The 18210-nt window shown below is 39.5% G+C and overlaps 1 protein-coding gene across 11 annotated transcripts in view; it reads right to left on the reverse strand.

The window, feature by feature from the left end:
• Positions 1-18210, reverse strand: part of TAF2 (TATA-box binding protein associated factor 2) — a 136293-nt gene that overhangs the window by 86413 nt on the left and 31670 nt on the right. For all 11 annotated transcript variants that reach the window (XR_016235916.1, XR_007918706.3, XR_007918709.3 and 8 more), the window contains 2 exons: positions 15473-15586; positions 14628-14727 (listed from right to left, as the gene is read on the reverse strand). Coding sequence is in view for 5 of the 11 variants with exons in the window: in XM_051844012.3 (XP_051699972.1) it covers positions 14628-14727; positions 15473-15586 (214 nt within the window). In the remaining 6 variants the exon portion in view is untranslated. The remainder of the gene's footprint in view (positions 1-14627; positions 14728-15472; positions 15587-18210) is intronic.

Here is an 18210-nt window from a genome sequence, read left to right on the forward strand (position 1 = left end):
CTCACATCATTCTAAACAACACACTAAATGTGGATCTGGGACAAATTTTAACTTGAGGCATCCTCTAGGACTGAAAGACAGAAAACATACCAACAGTGAACTTGTGGCAAACTCCAGTTAGGGGCGTTATTTAGTGCTGAAATAGCTTAACTGTCTATAGACTCAGAGAAAATAAACAGAATGCTTATAATTTTTGAAAGGGCGGCAACAAAGAAACCAAGATTACAAGGATCGGAAAAAAAATAACTATTCTTCAATGTACACACATTGCATGCAAACAAGAGTCAAGAACTTTCAGGGAACTTTGATCTCTCTCTCTCTCTCTCTCTTTTTTTTTTTTTTTTTTTTTTTTAAGATTTCTTTATTTGAAAATTAAAGTTACGGACAGAAAGGGAGAAAGAGAACAATCTTCCTCCACTGGTTCACTCTCCATATGGCCACAATGGCCAGGGCTAAGTCAGGCCAAAGTCAGGAGCTAGGAACTTCATCTGGGTCTTCCCAAATGGGTAGCAGGGGCCCAGGCACTTGGGCCATCCTTTGCTGCTTTTCCCAGGCCATCAGTAGGAAGCTAGATCAGAAGTGGAGCAGCTGGGACTAGAACCAGTGCCTATAGGGGATGCTGTTATTGTAGGTGGCAGCTTTACCTGCTACACCACAACATTGGCCCCCTGATCTCTTCTAACAAACAAAAAAAAGTGCCAAAAACCAACCATTTAGAAATAGGCATTTTCAAATGCATGTATTAAAAATTCAAAATAACTGTTTCAAGGAAACTCAACAAACTTCAAGAGAAGGTGGAGAAACAAATTCATACTCCATCAGAGACTTGAGACAGAGATGAAATAATTAAAATAAACAGAAATCCTTCAGTTGAAATGTATACTAAGCAAAATTAAAAATCTGACACAGTATCAATAGAATACATCAAACAATACAAAGAATCAGTGAGCTTGAAGACAGGCTACTTGAATATACTGTCAGAGGAATAAAAAGAATGAAAAAGAATAAAGAAAGTTGATGGAAATGCTGAGACAGCATGAAAATTGCAAAGATATGAGTTACTAGGGTTCAGGAACGACTTGAGAATGACAAAGGGTAGAAACTAGACTCAAAGAGAACATAAAATAAGACTTTTCAAACCTAGAAAATGATAGAACTATCCAGGTACAGAAAGGTTAGAGGTCACCAGATTAACTTCAACAAATTGTATCCCAAGACATTTTTTTAAAACCATTACACCAAACGTTTATTTCACTGCACAGTGCCAGAAAGACCTAAAACATAAACTCACAGCAATCATGTTTAAACCCTCATTTCAAAGTGCCAAATTACACTGCTCTGGATCAAACAGATGTGCATTAATTAGACTAACTGCTATTAAACTATTAACACGGAGAAGAGTACTGGCACAGCCAGGTAGACTCCAATTCTGAATGAACTCTGCTCTTGTCTACAGGCAGTAATTTACTGCATTTTTATTAAGTGCTGATTCTTGGATTTTAGTTCTAGGATGGCTGAGAGAATCAAATTTCTCGAATCACTGTTTTCCATAAAGTCTGACTTCTCTATGCCCAGACATTTGGAAAGATTGGGAAAATGCCATTAAGTTCCTAGGAAACTGGAAATTTCTCCATGCAGAGTGTCTCTCCAAGGTTAAAGACAAGGAGTATAGATTTCAAAGCTGCAAAAGAAAAGACACAACACATAAAAGGGTCTCAATTCCCAAAAGGAACCTTACAGGCCAGGAAAGATGAGACTTTCACAGTACTGTCAGAAAAAAACTGCTAGCAAAGAATACTGTATCCAGTAAAGCTATCCCTTAGATGTGAGGGAGACAAAGACATTTCCAGAGAAACAAAAGCTGAGAGTCTTTATCACCACCAAGCCTGTCATAAGAAACACTAACGGGAGTTCCTCAAACTCAAAGAGAGACACAATAACGAGTAAGACATCAGAAAGCAGAAAATTCACTGGTCAAAGTTTACAAAATCAGAATGCTCTAATATTAGAAATGTGGTGGGTAAAGAATTCATATCTTTAGTATGAAGAGTAAAAATAAAACAAGTCACAAAAATAACTACATTAATGTTAAGAGATAGGCAATAAAGTAAGATGCAAAATGGGACTTTAAAAATTCAAACTTTGGGGGCTGGTGTTGTGGCACAGTAGGTTAAACCATTGCTTGCAACCCCAGCATTCCATATTTGAATGCCAGTTCAAGTCCCAGCTGCATTGCTTTCAGTCTAGCTTCCTGCTAATAAACCTGGGAAAGCTATGGAAGACTGCCTAATGTTTTGGCTCCTGCATCCATGTGGGAGACCAGGATGGAGTTCCTGGCTCCTCACTTTGGCCTGGCCCAACACTGGCTGTTGCAGCACTTTTGGAAGTAAAAAAGCAAATGGAAGATCAGTCTACTTGTCTCTCCCTCCTTCTCTCCTGCTCTCCCTCTCCTTCCATCTCTCTCTTTCTGCCACTCTCCTTTTCAAGTAAATACGTAAGCAGGCAAATAAATAAATAAATAAATAATCTTTAAAAAATACTTAAAATGGGGCCAGTATCATGGCATAGCAGATTAAGCTGCTGCCTGCAGCGCCAGCATCCCATATGGGCACCAGTTCAAGTCCTGACTACTCCACTTCCCATCTATCTCCCTGCTAATGCAACCTGGGAAAGCAGCAGAGAATGGCCCAAGTCCTGGGCCCCTGCACCCACTTGGGAGACCTGGAAGAAGCTCCTGGCTCCCGGCTTCAGCCTCCAGCCCTGGTTGCTGCAGCCACTTGGGGAGTAAACTAGCAGACAGAAGACTTTTCTCCCTGTAACACTGCCTTTCAATTAAATCAATTAAATCTTTAAAAAATATATTCAAAATGTGGGGAGAAATGGACTGCAAATGTAGAGTTCTTTATTAGTATTTTTGTTTTTGTTTTTGTTTTTTTTTTGTTTTTGTTTTTGTTTTTTTTTTGGACAGGCAGAGTTAAGCAGTGAGAGAGAGAGAGAAGAGAGAAAGGTCTTCCTTCCGTTGATTCACTCCCTAAATGGCTGCTACGGCCGGCACGCTGTGCCGATCCAAAGCCAGGAGCCAGGTGCCTCCGGGGGTCTCCCATGCGGGTGCAAGGGCCAAACACCTGGGCTATCCTCCACTGCCCTCCTGGGCCACAGCAGAGAGCTGGACTGGAAGAGGAGCAACTGGGACAGAATCCGGTGCCCCAATTGGGACTAGAACACGAGGTGCTGGCACTGCAGGCGGAGGACTAGCTAAGTGAGCTGTGGTGCCGGCCTATTAGTATTTCTTATTTCTTTCTTTTCCATTTATAAAAGGATTTATTTTTTATTTGAAAGGCAGAGTAACATGTAGGGAGGGAGAAAGAAAGAGAGGGAGATACTGGGTTCTTCCATCAGCTGATTCACTTCCCAAATGGCCAGGCCAAAGCCAGAAACAAGGGCTACATTCAGGTCTCCAATGTGAGCGGCAATGGTCCAAGTATCTAGGTCATTTTTCCACTGTTTTCCCAGTCACATTAGCAGAGAGCTGGATCAGAAGTGAGCAGCCAGGACTCAAACTGGGACTCTGATATGGGATGCCATTCAGCAGCAGCTTAACTGCAACAACACAATGTTGGCCACCTCCTATCATTATATTCAACGTCAAACTGTCTTCATTATCAAAATGCCAGGTTATAGCCAAAAGAAGGTTTTTGTAAGCCCCACAATAACCACAAAGCAGAGGCTGGTGTTGTGGCATGGAGGGCAAAGCCGCTGCCTGTGACACTAGCATCCCATATGGGTCCTAGTTTGTGTCCAGGCTACTCTTCTTCCAATCCAACTCCCTGCTAACGGCCCGAAAAAAGCAGCTGAAGATGAACCCTCGAGTACTTGGACCCCTGCCATCCATGTGGGAGACCCAGATGAAGCTCCTGACTCCTGGCTGTTGTGGCCATTTGGGGAGTGAACCAGTGGATGAAAGATTCTCTTTCAAATAAATACATCTTAAAACACACACACACACACACACACACACACACACACAAAGTAAAAAAATCTGTACTAGACACTTACCAAAATAAGAAAGGAATCAATGCTCACTACTAGAAAAAAATCAACCACAACTGAAGAGAACGAAAAAGAAAGCAAAGGAAGGAGAGGGGGAGGAGGGAAGGAAGGATGGAAAAATAAATAAGAAAATCAGTATCAAAACGGCAGAAGACCCTTCCTATCTATAATTACCTGAAATGTAAATTGACCAAATTCTTCAATTAAAAGACACAGTGGGGGCTGGTACTGTGGCTCAGTGGATTAAGCTGCCACCTGCAATGCCAGCATCCCACATGTGTGCCAATTCAAGTGCCAGATGCTCCACTGGCTTCAATCTGGCTTGAGGCTGTTTAAGGAGTGAACCAGGGCATGGAAGCTCTCTCTCTCTCTTTCTCTCTCCCTCTGTAAACTTTGCCTTTCAAATAAACAAATAAATCTTAAAAAAAGAAAGAAAAGATAGAATGAGAGTAAATAAGCAAACAAGACCCAACTGTATGCTGCCTACAAGAAACTTGGTTCCCATCTCAAGATACACGCAGAATAAGAATGAAAAGGAAGGGATAAGATATTCCATGTAAACAAGCCAAAAGATAGCAGAATAGCCGTATGTTTTCTGATAAAATAGATTTTAAAACCAAAGCAAACAAGAGACAAAGAAGGTCATTATATAATGACACAGGTTCAATCTAGCAAAAGGAAATAATAATTTTAAGTACACATGCATTCAATTTTCAGAGCACTCAAATAAATAAGGCAAACACTAATAGACTAAAAGAGGGAAACAGATCATAATACAATAAAGACAAGGATCTTTAACACTCCATTTTCAGATATGGACAGATCATTCAGACAGAAAATCAAGAAAGAAACACAAGAGTTAAAAAAATACCTTATATCAAATGGAACTAATACACATCTACAGAACATTCCATCCAACCACAATGATACACATTCTGCTCAATAGTACATGCAATAATCTCCAGGATTAATCATATGGTATGTAACAAAACAAGTATCAAAAAATTTTCAATCTGGCCGGTGCAATGGCATAGCAGGTAAAGCCACTACCTAAAGTGCCAGCAGCCTATATGGGCACTGGTTTGAGTCCCGGCTGCTCCTCTTCCAATCCAGATCTTAGCTATGGCCCGGGAAAGCATTAGAAGATGGCCCAAGTCCTTGGGCCCTTGCACCAGCATGGGACACCAGGAAGAAGTGCCTGGCTCCTGGCTTCAGATTGGTGTAGTCTGGCCACTGTGGCCATCTGGGGAGTGAACCAGCAGATGGAAGACCTTGCTGTCTCTGCCTCTGCCTCTCTGTAATTCTGGCTTTTAAATAAGTGAATAAATCTTTTCTTATTAGTTGTCTTTTTTTTAAAAGATTTATTTATTGATTTACTTATTATCTGAAAGGTAGACCTACAGAGAGACAGAGAGAGATCTTCCGTCTGCTGGTTCACTCCCCAAATGGCCATGCTGGCCAGAGCTGGACCAATCTGAAGCCAGAAGCCAGGAGCTTCTTCCAGGTCTCCCACACAGATGCAGGGGCCCAAGAACTTGGGCCATCTTCCATTGCTTTCCTGGGCCATAGGAGAGAGCTGGATCAGAAATGGAGCAGCCAAGATTTGAACCAGTACCCATATGGGATGCTGGCACTTGCAGGTGGTGGCTTTACCCACTAGGCCACAGCACTGGCCCGAGTAAATAAATCTTTTTTTTTTTTAAGATTTCTTTTATTGGCCGGCGCCGTGGCTCAATAGGCTAATCCTCCACCTGCGGTGCCAGCACACCAGGTTCTAGTCCCGGTTGGGGCGCCGGATTCTGTCCCGGTTGCCCTTCTTCCAGGCCAGCTCTCTGCTGTGGCCAGGGAGTGCAGTGGAGGATGGCCCAAGTGCTTGGGCCCTGCACCCCATGGGAGACCAGGAGAAGCACCTGGCTCCTGCCTTCGGATCAGCGCGATGCGCCGGCAGCAGCACGCCGCCCATGGCGGCCATTGGAGGGTGAACCAACGGCAAAAGGAAGACCTTTCTCTCTGTCTCTCTCTCTCACTGTCCACTCTGCCTGTCAAAAAAAAAAAAAAAAAAAAAAAGATTGATTTTATTTATTTGAAAGACAGATTTACAGAGAGAGGTAGAGACAGAGAGAGAGGTCCTCCATCCACTGGCTCACTCCCCAGATGGCTGCAACAACTGCAGCTGTGCTAATCCAAAGCCAGGAGCCAGGAGCTTCCTCTGGGTCTCCCACGTGGGTGCAGGGGCCCAAGGACTTGGGCCATCCTCCACTGTTATCCCAGGCCATAGCAGAGAGCTGGATTGGAAGATGAGCAGCCGGGACTAGAACCAGTACCCATATGGGATACCAGCCCTAAGTACATAAATTTAAAAAAAAAAGAAACCACAAAAGTTGTTTATAATTTTTTTTACAAAAACAGAAATCATATCAAATATCTTTTCTGGATACAACAATAAAACTAGAAGTAAGTAATAAAACTAGGAATCAGTTACAAGAAAATTGGAAATGACATAAATACAAGGAAATTAAAAACCTTACTCTGGAGCAACCTATGGATCAATAAAGAATTAAGGAGGAAATTAAAAACTTCTTGAAACAAATGAAAATGAAAACACAATATACCAAACCCTATGGGACTCAGCAAAAACAGTACTGAAAGAAGTTGTAGCAATCATAGTCTCAAATAAAATCATCACCACATATTTGAAGAATTAAAAAAAATAAACCAGATCCAAAATTAGAACAGAAATAAATGATACACACACACACACACACAAAAGGAAAGAGCTGATCACTGAAAATATAAAATTGACAAATCCCTAGTTAGCCTAAGAATAAGACAGAAGATGCAAATACACAAAATCAGAGGTGAAAAGGGAGACATTATCACAGATACAACAGAAAGGATTACTAGAGATAATGATGAACAATGATATAGTAACAACTTCGATAATATAGAAGAAATGCACATATTCCTAGCCACGTAAAACTTATCAACACTGAATCATTAAGAAATGGATTAACTAAATAGACCAATACTGAGCAGCAAGATTGAATCAGTAATAAAAAGCCTGTTATCCAAAAAAAAAAAAAAAAAAAAAAAAAAAAAACACCCCAGGACCAAAATGGCTTCATTGCTGAATTCTAGCAAATATTTAAATAAGAATTAATACCAAGTCTGTTAAATTAACTGAAAAAGTAGAAGTGCAAGAAATTTTTCTAAACTCAGTTTATGAAGCCAAGACTATCTTGACATCAAAATCAGACAGGCACATACCATAAAAAGGTCAATATCCTTTATCAACAGAAATGCAAGAACCTTCAACAGAATACTAGCAAATTGAATCCAACAGCATAGCAAACACATTATTCATCAAGATCAAGTGGGATTCACGTCGGGGAAGCCAAGAATGGTTGAATCTATGTATATCAATACACAGGATAAACCACATCAACAGGCTGAAGAACAAAATCGTATGATCATCTCTACAGACGCAGAAAAGACATCTGATAAAACCCAATATTCCTTTATGATAAAAACTCTGAATAATCTGGTATAGAAGAACATGCCTCAACATATATAATAAACCAATAGGAAATATATATATATAATAAATCAATATATATAATAAAGCAATAGGAAACATCAAAGTGAACAGAGACAAGCTGATGGCTTTCTCAGCAAGATCTGGAACAAGACAAGGATGCCTACTTTCACAAACATTTTTATTCAACACAGTACTGGAAGTCCTAGTCACAGCAATTCAGCATAAGAAACACAAGGCAGCCAAATGGAAAAGGAGGAAGTCAAACTGTCTACAGATGACATGATCTTATGTATAAAAAAATCCCCAAGACCCATCAAAAGGTTATTTGTTAATAAACAAAATTTAGCAAGGTTCCTAGATACAAAGACAATGTACAAAATCAGTAGATAGATGTATTTGGCTTAGCAGTTAAGCCACTGCTATTATCAAGCCACTGCACATTCCATACCGGAGTGCCTTGGTTCAAGTCTCAGCTCTACTTCTGACTCCAGCTTTCTGCAAATGCACACTCTGAGAGGCAGCATGTGATAGCTTAAGCAGTTGTTTCCCTGCCAACCTGATGGAAGATATGGACTGAGTTTCTAGCTCCTGGCTTCAGCCTCGCTCAGCCCGGTCTGTTGTGGGCATTTGGAGATGAACCAGTGGATGGGATTACTTATCTGTATTACTATTAGTTTTTAAGAAAGTTAGTAGCATTGTTATACAACAATAATGAATTATCTGCAAGAGAAATCAAGAAAGCAATTCTATTTCCAATAGCCATCAAAAAATGTACCTAGGAATAAATTGAGCCAAAGAGGTGAGAGATCTCTACACTGAAAACTAGAAAACACTGATGAAAGAAATAGAAGAGGACATAAAGAAATGTAAAGACATCCTATGTTGAAGTATTACAAGAATCAATATTTGCTAGAATGTCTACAATATCCAAAGTGACCTGCAGATTCAATGTAATTCCTTTCAAAATACCAATGACATTCTTCACAGAGCTAAGAAAAACACTAATAAAATCTATATGGAAACACACACACACAAAAACCCAAATAGACAAAACAATCTTAAATAAAAAAGAACAAAGCAATAGCAGTGGTGTAGCGGGCTAAACCTCTGCCTGAGGCACCAGCATCCCATATGGGCACAAGTTTGTGCCCCAGCTGCTCCTCTTCCAATCCAGCTCCCTACTGATGGCCTGGGAAGGCAGCGGAGGATGGCCCCAGTTCTTGGGCCCCAGCACCCGTGTGGGAGACCTGTAAGAAGCTCCTAGCTCCTGGCTTCAGATCGGCTCAGCTCCAGCCATTTGGGGAGTGAACCAATGGATGGAAGATCTTTCTCTCTGATTCTCCTCTCTGCCTGCCTCTCAAATAAACAAATAAAATCTTTAAATATGTATTGAATATATATTAATTAAAATGCCATGGTGTTAGCATAAAATAGACACACAGACCAAAGAAATAGATTAGAGAATCTAGAAGTAAAGCCACATATCTACAGCCAACTGATCTTTGACAAAAGAACACAAACTAGAAAAAGAGTCTTTAGGGGCCAGTGCTGTGGTGTAGTAGATTAAACATTTGCCTGGGGTGCCGGCATCCCATTTAGCCACCGGTTCAAGTCCCAGCTGCTCCACTTCCAGTCCAGCCCCTTTCTGATGGCCTGGCAAAGCAGTACATGGCCCAAGTGCTTGGATCCCTGCACCTGTGTGGGAGACCCAGAAGAAACTTGTGGCTCCTGGCTTCAGATCAGCTCAGCTCTGGCCATTGTGGCCATTTGTCAAGTCTCTCCCTCTCTCTGTCTATATAACTATGTCTCTCAAGTAAATAGATAAATCTTTAAAAAAAAAAAAAAAAGGGGGAGGTCTTTAATAAATACTGCTGGAAAAGTTAGAAACCCACATGCAGAAAAATGAAAGCAGACCACCATCTCTGAACATGTAAAACAATCAACTCAAAATGGATTACTGTCCTAGATATGAGAGCAGAAACTCTGAAACAACTAGGAGAAAATATTTCAGGACACTAGAATGGGTAAGGATTTTTGGGATCAGACCACAAAAACAAAATACAAAACAGACAAACAGGATTTCATCAAACCAAACAGCTTCTGGCAAGGAAATAATTAAGAGGGTGAAGAGACCACCTGCAGAAGAGGCCAAATATCTGGAAAATACACATCTCACAGTTAACAGACTATACTGGGAACTGAAACACCTCAATAGCAAGAAAAACCCACAATACAATTTAAAAATGGGCAGTGAATCTAAAGAGACATTTCTCAAAGGAAGAGATACAATAACTTTTTCAAAAGAAGAAATCCAAATGGCCAACAAGCACATGAAAAAATGTTCAAGGTCATTAGCAATCAGGGAAATGCAAATCAAAACCACAATGAGGTTTCACCTCACCCCGGTTAGAATGGCTCACATGCAGAAATCTACCAACAACAGATGCTGGCGAGGATGTGGGGAAAAAGGGACACTAACCCACTGTTGGTGGGAATGCAAACTGGTCAAGCCACTATGGAAGTCAGTCTGGAGATTCCTCAGAAACCTGAAGATAACCCTACTGTTCCACCCAGCCATCCCACTTCTTGGAATTTACCCAAAGGAATTTAAATTGGCAAACAAAAAAGCGGTCTGCAGCCTAATGTTTATTGCAGCTCAATTCACAATAGCTAAGACCTGGAACCGACCTAAATGCCCATCAACGGTAGACTGGATAAAGAAATTATGGGATATGTACTCTTTAGAATACTATACCGCAGTAAGAAACAACGAAATCCAGTCATTTGCAACAAAATGGAGGAATCTGGAACACATCATGCTGAGTGAACTAAGCCAGTCCCAAAGGGACAAATACCATATGTTCTCCCTGATCGGTGACAACTGACTGAACACCAAAAAGGAAACCTCCTGAAGTGAAACGGACACTATGGGAAACGGTGACTTGATCAGCATAGCCCTGACTGTTAATGAACAACTTAATACATTATCCCTCTTAGTAGTTTTTTTGTCTGTTCTACTTAATATGACTGGTTTAATTCTGTAATTAATACACAGTTATTCTTAAGTGTTGAAAATTAACTGAAATGTGATCCCTGTTAAACATAAGAGTGGGAATAAGAGAGGGAAGAGATGTATAATTTGGGACATGCTCAAGCTGACTTGCCCCAAATGGTAGAGTTAGAAACATACCAGGGAATTCCAATTCAATCCCATCAAGGTGGCATGTACCAATGCCATCTCACTATTCCAAGTGATCAATTTCAGTTCACAATTGATCATAATGAAAGGACTAAGAGTCAAAGGGAGCACATAAACAAGTCTAGTACCTGCTAACACTAACCGATAGAATAAATAAAGGGGAGAGTGATCCAACATGGGAAGTGAGATACTCAGCAGACTCATAGAATGGCAGATATCCTAAATAGCACTCTGGCCTCAGAATCAGCCCTGAAGGCATTCCAATCTGGCTGAAAAGCCCATGAGAGTATTTCAGGCATGGAAAGCCAAGACACTCTGGCAAAAGATCTCTGTGAGTGAGATCCCAGTGGAAAGAACAGGTCTTCAAAGAAGGAGGTACCTTTCTCTGAAGGGAGGAGAGAACCTCCACTTTGACTATGACCTTGTCTAAACAAGATAAGAATCGGAGAACTCAGAGGGCTTCCATAGCCTTGGAAACTCATGACTGGAGCACAGGGAGATTACTGATGCCATAGACAGGAGTGTCAATTGGTAAAGTCAACAACAGGAGTCACTGTGCACTTACTCCTCATGTAGGATCTCTGTCCTTAATGTACTGTGCATTGAGATTTAATGCTATAACGAGTACTCAAACAATATATTTCACTTTGTGCTTCTATGGGGGTGCAAACTGTTGAAATCTTTACTTAATGCATACTAAACTGATCCCCTGTAAAAAAAAAAAAAAAAAAAAAATTATCAACTCCCAACTTGACTCTCACTGGGATTAAACATGACAATAGGTCTGATCTGATTTCATCATCATTTAAAAAAAATCATCTATTATTTTTCACTTTATGTTTCTGTGTGGGAGCAAACTGTTGAAATCCTTACTTAATGTATACTAAGCTGATCTTCTGTATATTAAGATAATCGAAAATGAATCTTGATGTGAATGGAAGGGGAGAGGGAGTGGGAAAGGGGAGGGTTGTGGGTGGGAGGGACGGTATGGGGGGGAAGCCATTGTAATCCCTAAATCGTACTTTGGAAACTTATATTCATTAAATAAAAGTTAAAAAAAAATACTTAACAATATTTACTATCAGGGAAACACAAATGAAAACTACAGTGAGATACCACCTCCCTCCAGTTAGATTGGCTATTATCAAAGAGACAAAAGATGGAGGAGGGAGGGTAAGTCATTGCTTGGGATGCTCACATGACATACCAGAGTACCTGGTTTGGGTCCCAGCTACTCCATGATCTTATATATGGAATTCAAAAAAGCTGATCTCACAGAAGTGAGATGGTGGTTGGCACATACCAGGAGAAAAGAAGAAAGGAAAGCATGGAAAAGGTTGATTAATGGTTACTATGGTAGTTAGATAGGAACAAGAAGTTCTGGTGTTGCTTTGCACAGTAGGGTGACTGAAATTATAATGTATTGTACATTTCTCACATCAAAAAAAAAAAAAAACTAGAAGAAAAGATTTTGCACGTTTTCACCACAAAGAAATGTTACATGTTTGAGGATATACATACATTTACCTTGATTGGATGTAACACAATGTATACGCATCAAAACATCACAAGGTAAACCACAAATATGTACAATTTCTGTCAGTTAAAATTCTTAAAATTATTTTTAAAAGGTCTAAATAGATACCTAATACTTATAAAATAATTATAACAATGATGGATACGTAACAAGTAGTATGTTACTTTTTCTTCATTAGTTTTTTTTTTTTTTTTTTTTTTTGACAGGCAGAGTTAGATAGTGAGAGAGACAAAGAGAAAGGTCTTCCTTCCATTGGTTCACCCCTAAATGGCCACTACAGCCAGCACACTGCACCGATCCGAAGCCTGGAGCCAGATGCTTCCTCCAGGTCTCCCATGCGGGTGCAGGGCCCAAGCACTTGGGCCATCCTCCACTGCCTTCCCGGGCCACAGCAGAGAGCTAGACTGGAAGAGGAGCAACCAGGACAGAATCCGGCGCCCCAACCGGGACTAGAACCCAGGGTGCCGGCGCCACAGGCAGAAGATTAGCCTAGTGAACCGCGGTGCCGGCCCATTAGTTTTTGAAATGAAGAATCAATTCTTCTGGTTCTAAAGTATGAATTTTTTAATAGTTCTAGATGTTTAAAGTTTTTAACAATTACTTTTTAACTTCTCTGAGTTTTTGTTTGTATAACAAAAATACATTAAATGAAGAGATATGTTTAATAAGGAAAATAAAACCTGAGTTGTTTTCACCTGAGAAGGAAGACTCTGCATGATATGGTTAAAATGTGTATGTGGGGGAAGGTGTGTTGCAGTGGAGTAAACTGTTGTTTGGGATGCCTGCATTTCTTATTGGAATGCCTAACCCAGTCTTGCCTCTGTTTCTGAATCATCTTCCTGTTAACAGATCTGAGAGGCGGCAAATGATGGTCAAGTACCTGAGTGCCTGCCAACCATGTGGAAGACCCAAATGGATTTCCTACTTATGGCCCAGCCCTAGCTGTTGTGGGCATGTAAGGAGTTAACCAACAGATAGATGGTACTTCTCTATCGCTCTGTCAATCTGCCTTTCAAATAAATATATAAAACTTTTTCAAAATATATGCATGTATATGGCCAGAACAGGGTAACTTTGGCTGCCTTTAATTTTTGGCCAAACTTTTAAATAATAGGAACAATATATGAAGATGATAAAGAACATAAATGCATTCAAAGACTACTCAGCATATAATAAGCAGTCATTATGTGTAAAGTACATGCAAATGGCATGTATAATGTCTCACAATCCCTGCCCATGGGATAGTTACTGCCATTATTCTTTTTTTTTATTTTAAAGATTTATTTATTTGAAAGTCAGAGTTACAGAAAGGCAGAGGCAGAGAGAGAAGTCTTCCATCCGCTGGTTCACTCCCCAAATGCCTGCACTGTCTTGAGCTGCACTGATCTGAAGCTAGGAGCCTCTTCTGGGTCTCCCATGAAAGTGCAGGGGCCCAAGCATTTGGGCAATTCTTTGCTGCTTTTCCAGGCCATAGTAAAGAGCTGGATCAGAAGTGGAATAGCAGGGACTCGAACCAGCGCACATATAGCATGCAGGCACTGCAGGCACCGGTGGCTCTGCCTGATATGCCACAGCATCAGCGCTTATTATTCTTCTAAAACTGATAAGGTTCAGAAAGATTATCCAGGGTCTTAAGACTAAATTTAGGAAGCCCAATTATAAATGACTACTAAGAGGAGCTGACTATACCTAACAACTAACTTGCTATTGAAGGAATAGACATTCTCACTTAAGGAGAAAAAAAGTCTGGAGGGACCAACATTTACAATGGAAACCAAATAAAATAAACTACTAGTCTTTTTCACTAAAGAGATTATCATCTTACTAGGAAAAATTAGGGATTTTCAAATGATATTTCCCAAGTGTTTCACAACCATTAAAAATAAACACACAAGGGGTTGGCATTGTAGCACAGCAAGTTAAGCTGCTGCTTACAACACCAGCATTCTTTACTGCAGAACCAGTTTGAATCCTGGATGCTACACTTCCAATCCAGCTTCCTGTTAATGCTCCTCAGAAGGCAGTGAATGACAGCACTCTGCCACTCAAGTGGGAAACCAGGATGGAGTTCCCGGCTCCTGGCTTTGGTCTGGCCCAGACTTGGCTGTTGCAGTCACTTGGGGAATAAACCAGTGGATGGAGGATCTCTCTATCTCTATGTCTCTCCCTCAACTGGCTCTGCCTTTTAAATATATACATTCATACACGAATCTCTAAAAAATATTATGCACATGAGACTTGGATATCAGAATACCAATATGTCTCATTGACTTTTAAGTGGATAATGGATCTAGCATTATTACCTCTTTAATCCAATGGCGGTACTCATTAACACCAAAAGTTTTTTTCATCCAAAGTCCATAAATATATCCTGAAATCCCTTTTAGCACCCATTCATCAGACCTAAGCAAAAAGTCAAAACAGAAATTTATTTTAATCATAAAAACACTTCCAAGGAGATCAAAGATAATGGAATAAGTGCAGTGTATACTCCTGTCTTCTTAAAGAAAACAAAAGTTATTAACAAATTATTAGGTTTCCCAACTTTTTCTGGCTTTTACTTGTCGACTCATTATGCCTTCTTCACATCTGGCATTACATTTAACTGTAAGACTTATTTACAAATTTCTTTTAAATATAATTTTCCAACATATGTGCTTCACTCTGACAACGCTATCTCCCTCCTGTCCAATTCTGTTTCCACTATATGCCTGTAAGGACACACTTGCCCACAGCCAAGACTATACTCAATTCTAACAGTCCATATTCTTTTATTACCGAATCTATGCAGAGTTATCAACGGCACTCTAAAGTTTAATTACATTTTGATTTCTCCACAGGAAAGACAACTGATACCATTGATTGATTTATTCAGTATTCATCTACCCATCAATCCAACCATACCTATATACAAAAATACTGTCTACCATATGTTTTTTAAAGTACTTTCATAATTAAATTGATTTTATGGTCAAAACATCAGGATGAAATTTATACTCATTAGCTTCCTTTAAATATAGAAAAAACAGTATCTTAAATTAGTTATCTGCAATTAAGGCAAAGTCAGCTTAAAAGTCAGGGGAAAGATAATAAAAATAAACATTCTCAATTCTTTTTTTCAGTAGTTGTAAACTTCAAAATTACTCACCAAGACATTCTAGATATGAAACATCCGAAAAACTGCTGAGCCAAGGACTGAGCTAAACACCTTCTAGTCAAAGGTGTCTCATCTATAATCATGGCACTGTGTAAAAGATTTGTACTGGAATTTAAAAGAAAATTAATTATAACCAAAAAATAAACAATTATTCAGGTAAAATAATTATATTTTTAAAAGAATGAAATTTAAGTTAGATATGAGAGAAAAATCACAATATTCTCGAAAAGAGCTTTCTAATCTTTTCACAATCTTAGCAACTGTTAAAGCAAGGAATGCTTACCATCAATCTACATGAAAAACAACAATAACATTTTTAGAGTGGGGGAGAAATTGGTATGTTAATCAGAAGCTGATCCTCACATGAAAGTCTTCTAATTTCAAAATTCTTTTCCTAATAACTATTCATTTTTTTGCTCTACTATTTACTTTCAAATCCATAATCCCAATCTAGAGAATGCAGAGGCAGTATTACCATCCTCATTTTACAGATCATAAATTCAGATCCAGAGTAGATAAAATGACTGACCTTGAAACATAACATTTACAAATTTGGAACTTTCCAAGGACGGAAGAGGAGAGGTGAAGATGACAATAACAACAAAAAGGAATACTCTCTTTTTGCCCCACAAATTTCTGACAAGATCATTAATTTTTAAATAGTGCTAAGAAACAAACCACACTAGTTATCCATATAATAACTTGTAAGAGTCTTTAAAAAATTTATAATCAACCTGTAGAAGTGAAATTGATACTATGAGAAGCAATGATTTAACCAGCCCTTGTACCATCGAGGAACGGCTTACTATTTTATTCTTTTTTTTATTCTTTTTTAATATTTTTTTTCTTTTTTTTAAAGATTTATTTATTTATTTGAAAGTCAGAGTTACAGAGAGAGAGGAGAGGCAGAGAGAGAGTGCCACTACGTGGCCCCTACTATTTTCTTTTTTACTTAATACCATTGGTTGAACTCTTTACTTAATACAGAATTATTCTTAGGTGCTTAAATCCAATTGAAAATTGATCCCTGTTAAAAATAAGGGGGTGGGGGGGTGCGGCACTGTGCACAGCAGATTAAAGCCGTGGCCTGAAGCATTGGCATCCCATATGGGCACCAGTTCTAGTCCCAGCTACTCCTCTTCTGATCCAGCTCTCTGCTATTGCCTGGAAAGCAGTAGGAGATAACCCAAGTTATCTTTTTTAAAAAAGATTTATTTATTTATTTGAAAGTCAGAGTCACACAGAGAGAGGAGAGGCAGAGAGAGAGAGGAGTCTTCCATCTGATGGTTTACTCCGCAATTGGCCGCAACGGCCAGAGCTGCACCGATCCGAAGCCAGGAGCCAGGTGCTTCTTCCGGGTCACTTATGCAGGTGCAGGGGCCCAAGGACGTGGGCCATCCTCTATTGTTTCCCAGGCCATAGCAGAGAGCTGGATTGGAAGAGGAGCAGCTGGGACTAGAACCGGGGCCCATATGGGATGCCGGAGCTTCAGGCCAGAGATTTAACCAGCTGTGCCACAGTGCCGGCCCCAATAAATAAATCTTAAAAAAAAAAAATTAGAGTGGGAATAAGACAGGGAGGATATGTACAGTTTGGCATATGTTCCTTCGGACTTACCCCTAAGGGTAAAGCTAAAAGCTTGCCATGGGATATGTAACCGATGCCATCTTACTAGTTAAAGTGATCATTTTAAGTGCTTAACTGATCATAAAGATAGGAGTAAGTGTCAAAGGGATCATATAAATAAGACCAAGTGTCTGCTAATAATAATAGATATAATTAAAAAGGAGATAATGATCCAACATGGGAAGCAGGACACACAACTGACTCATAGAATGACAAGCACCCTACACAGCACTCTGACCTCAGAATTAGCCCTTAAGGCATTCAGATCTAGCTAAAAAATCCCATGAAAGCATTTCAGCCTGGAAAGCCAAGACACTGTGGGAAAAAAATGACCTAAATCAAAGATCTCTATGAGACCCAAGTGGAAAGAAGTGGACATGAAAGAAGGAGGTACCTTTCTCTGAAGGGAGGAGAGAACTTCCACTTTCATTATGGCCCTGTCTAAATAATGTTGGAGTTTGTGGACTCAAAAGGCTTCCATAGCCTTGGCAGCTCATGACAAGAGCCTTGGGTGATCACTGACATCATAAATAAGAGTGTCAATCGTTAAATCAACAACAGGAGTCACTGTGCACTTGCTCCCCATGTAGGACCTTTGTCCATAAGGAGTTGTACTACGAGAATTAATGGTTAAATGAGTCTTCAAACAGTACTTTATATTTTCTGTGTCTGTGTGGATGCAAACTTAAAATCCTTACTTAGTATAGAGTTGGTCTTCTGTATATAAAGATAATTAAAAATGAATCTTAATTAAGAATGGTATAGGAAAGAGAGTAGGAGGTGGGACGGGAGTGAGGGTGGGAGGGTGGGTATGGGGGGAAAACCGCTATAATCCAAAAGCTGTACCTATGAAATTTATATTTATTAAATAAAAGCTTTCTAAAAAAAATTTATAATCAGGAAAGAAACTGAAAGAAATACGGAAACTATTAGTAGCAGTTAATTCGAGATAATGAATGTTGAGCTATTTTAAATTTTTTCTTTTTGCTTTTCTACTTTTCTAAAATGTAAAAATGCTAAGTTTTCTATAAATCCAACTACATCTAAATATTAGGTTCAAATTTTCATATTAAAATTGATCACAAAATACCTTTTAATTCTAT

Source organism: Oryctolagus cuniculus, chromosome 6 (genome assembly GCF_051225735.1).
Source record: "Oryctolagus cuniculus isolate XC-2025 breed Fujian yellow rabbit chromosome 6, ASM5122573v1, whole genome shotgun sequence".
In the NCBI taxonomy this organism is placed as follows: domain Eukaryota; kingdom Metazoa; phylum Chordata; class Mammalia; order Lagomorpha; family Leporidae; genus Oryctolagus; species Oryctolagus cuniculus.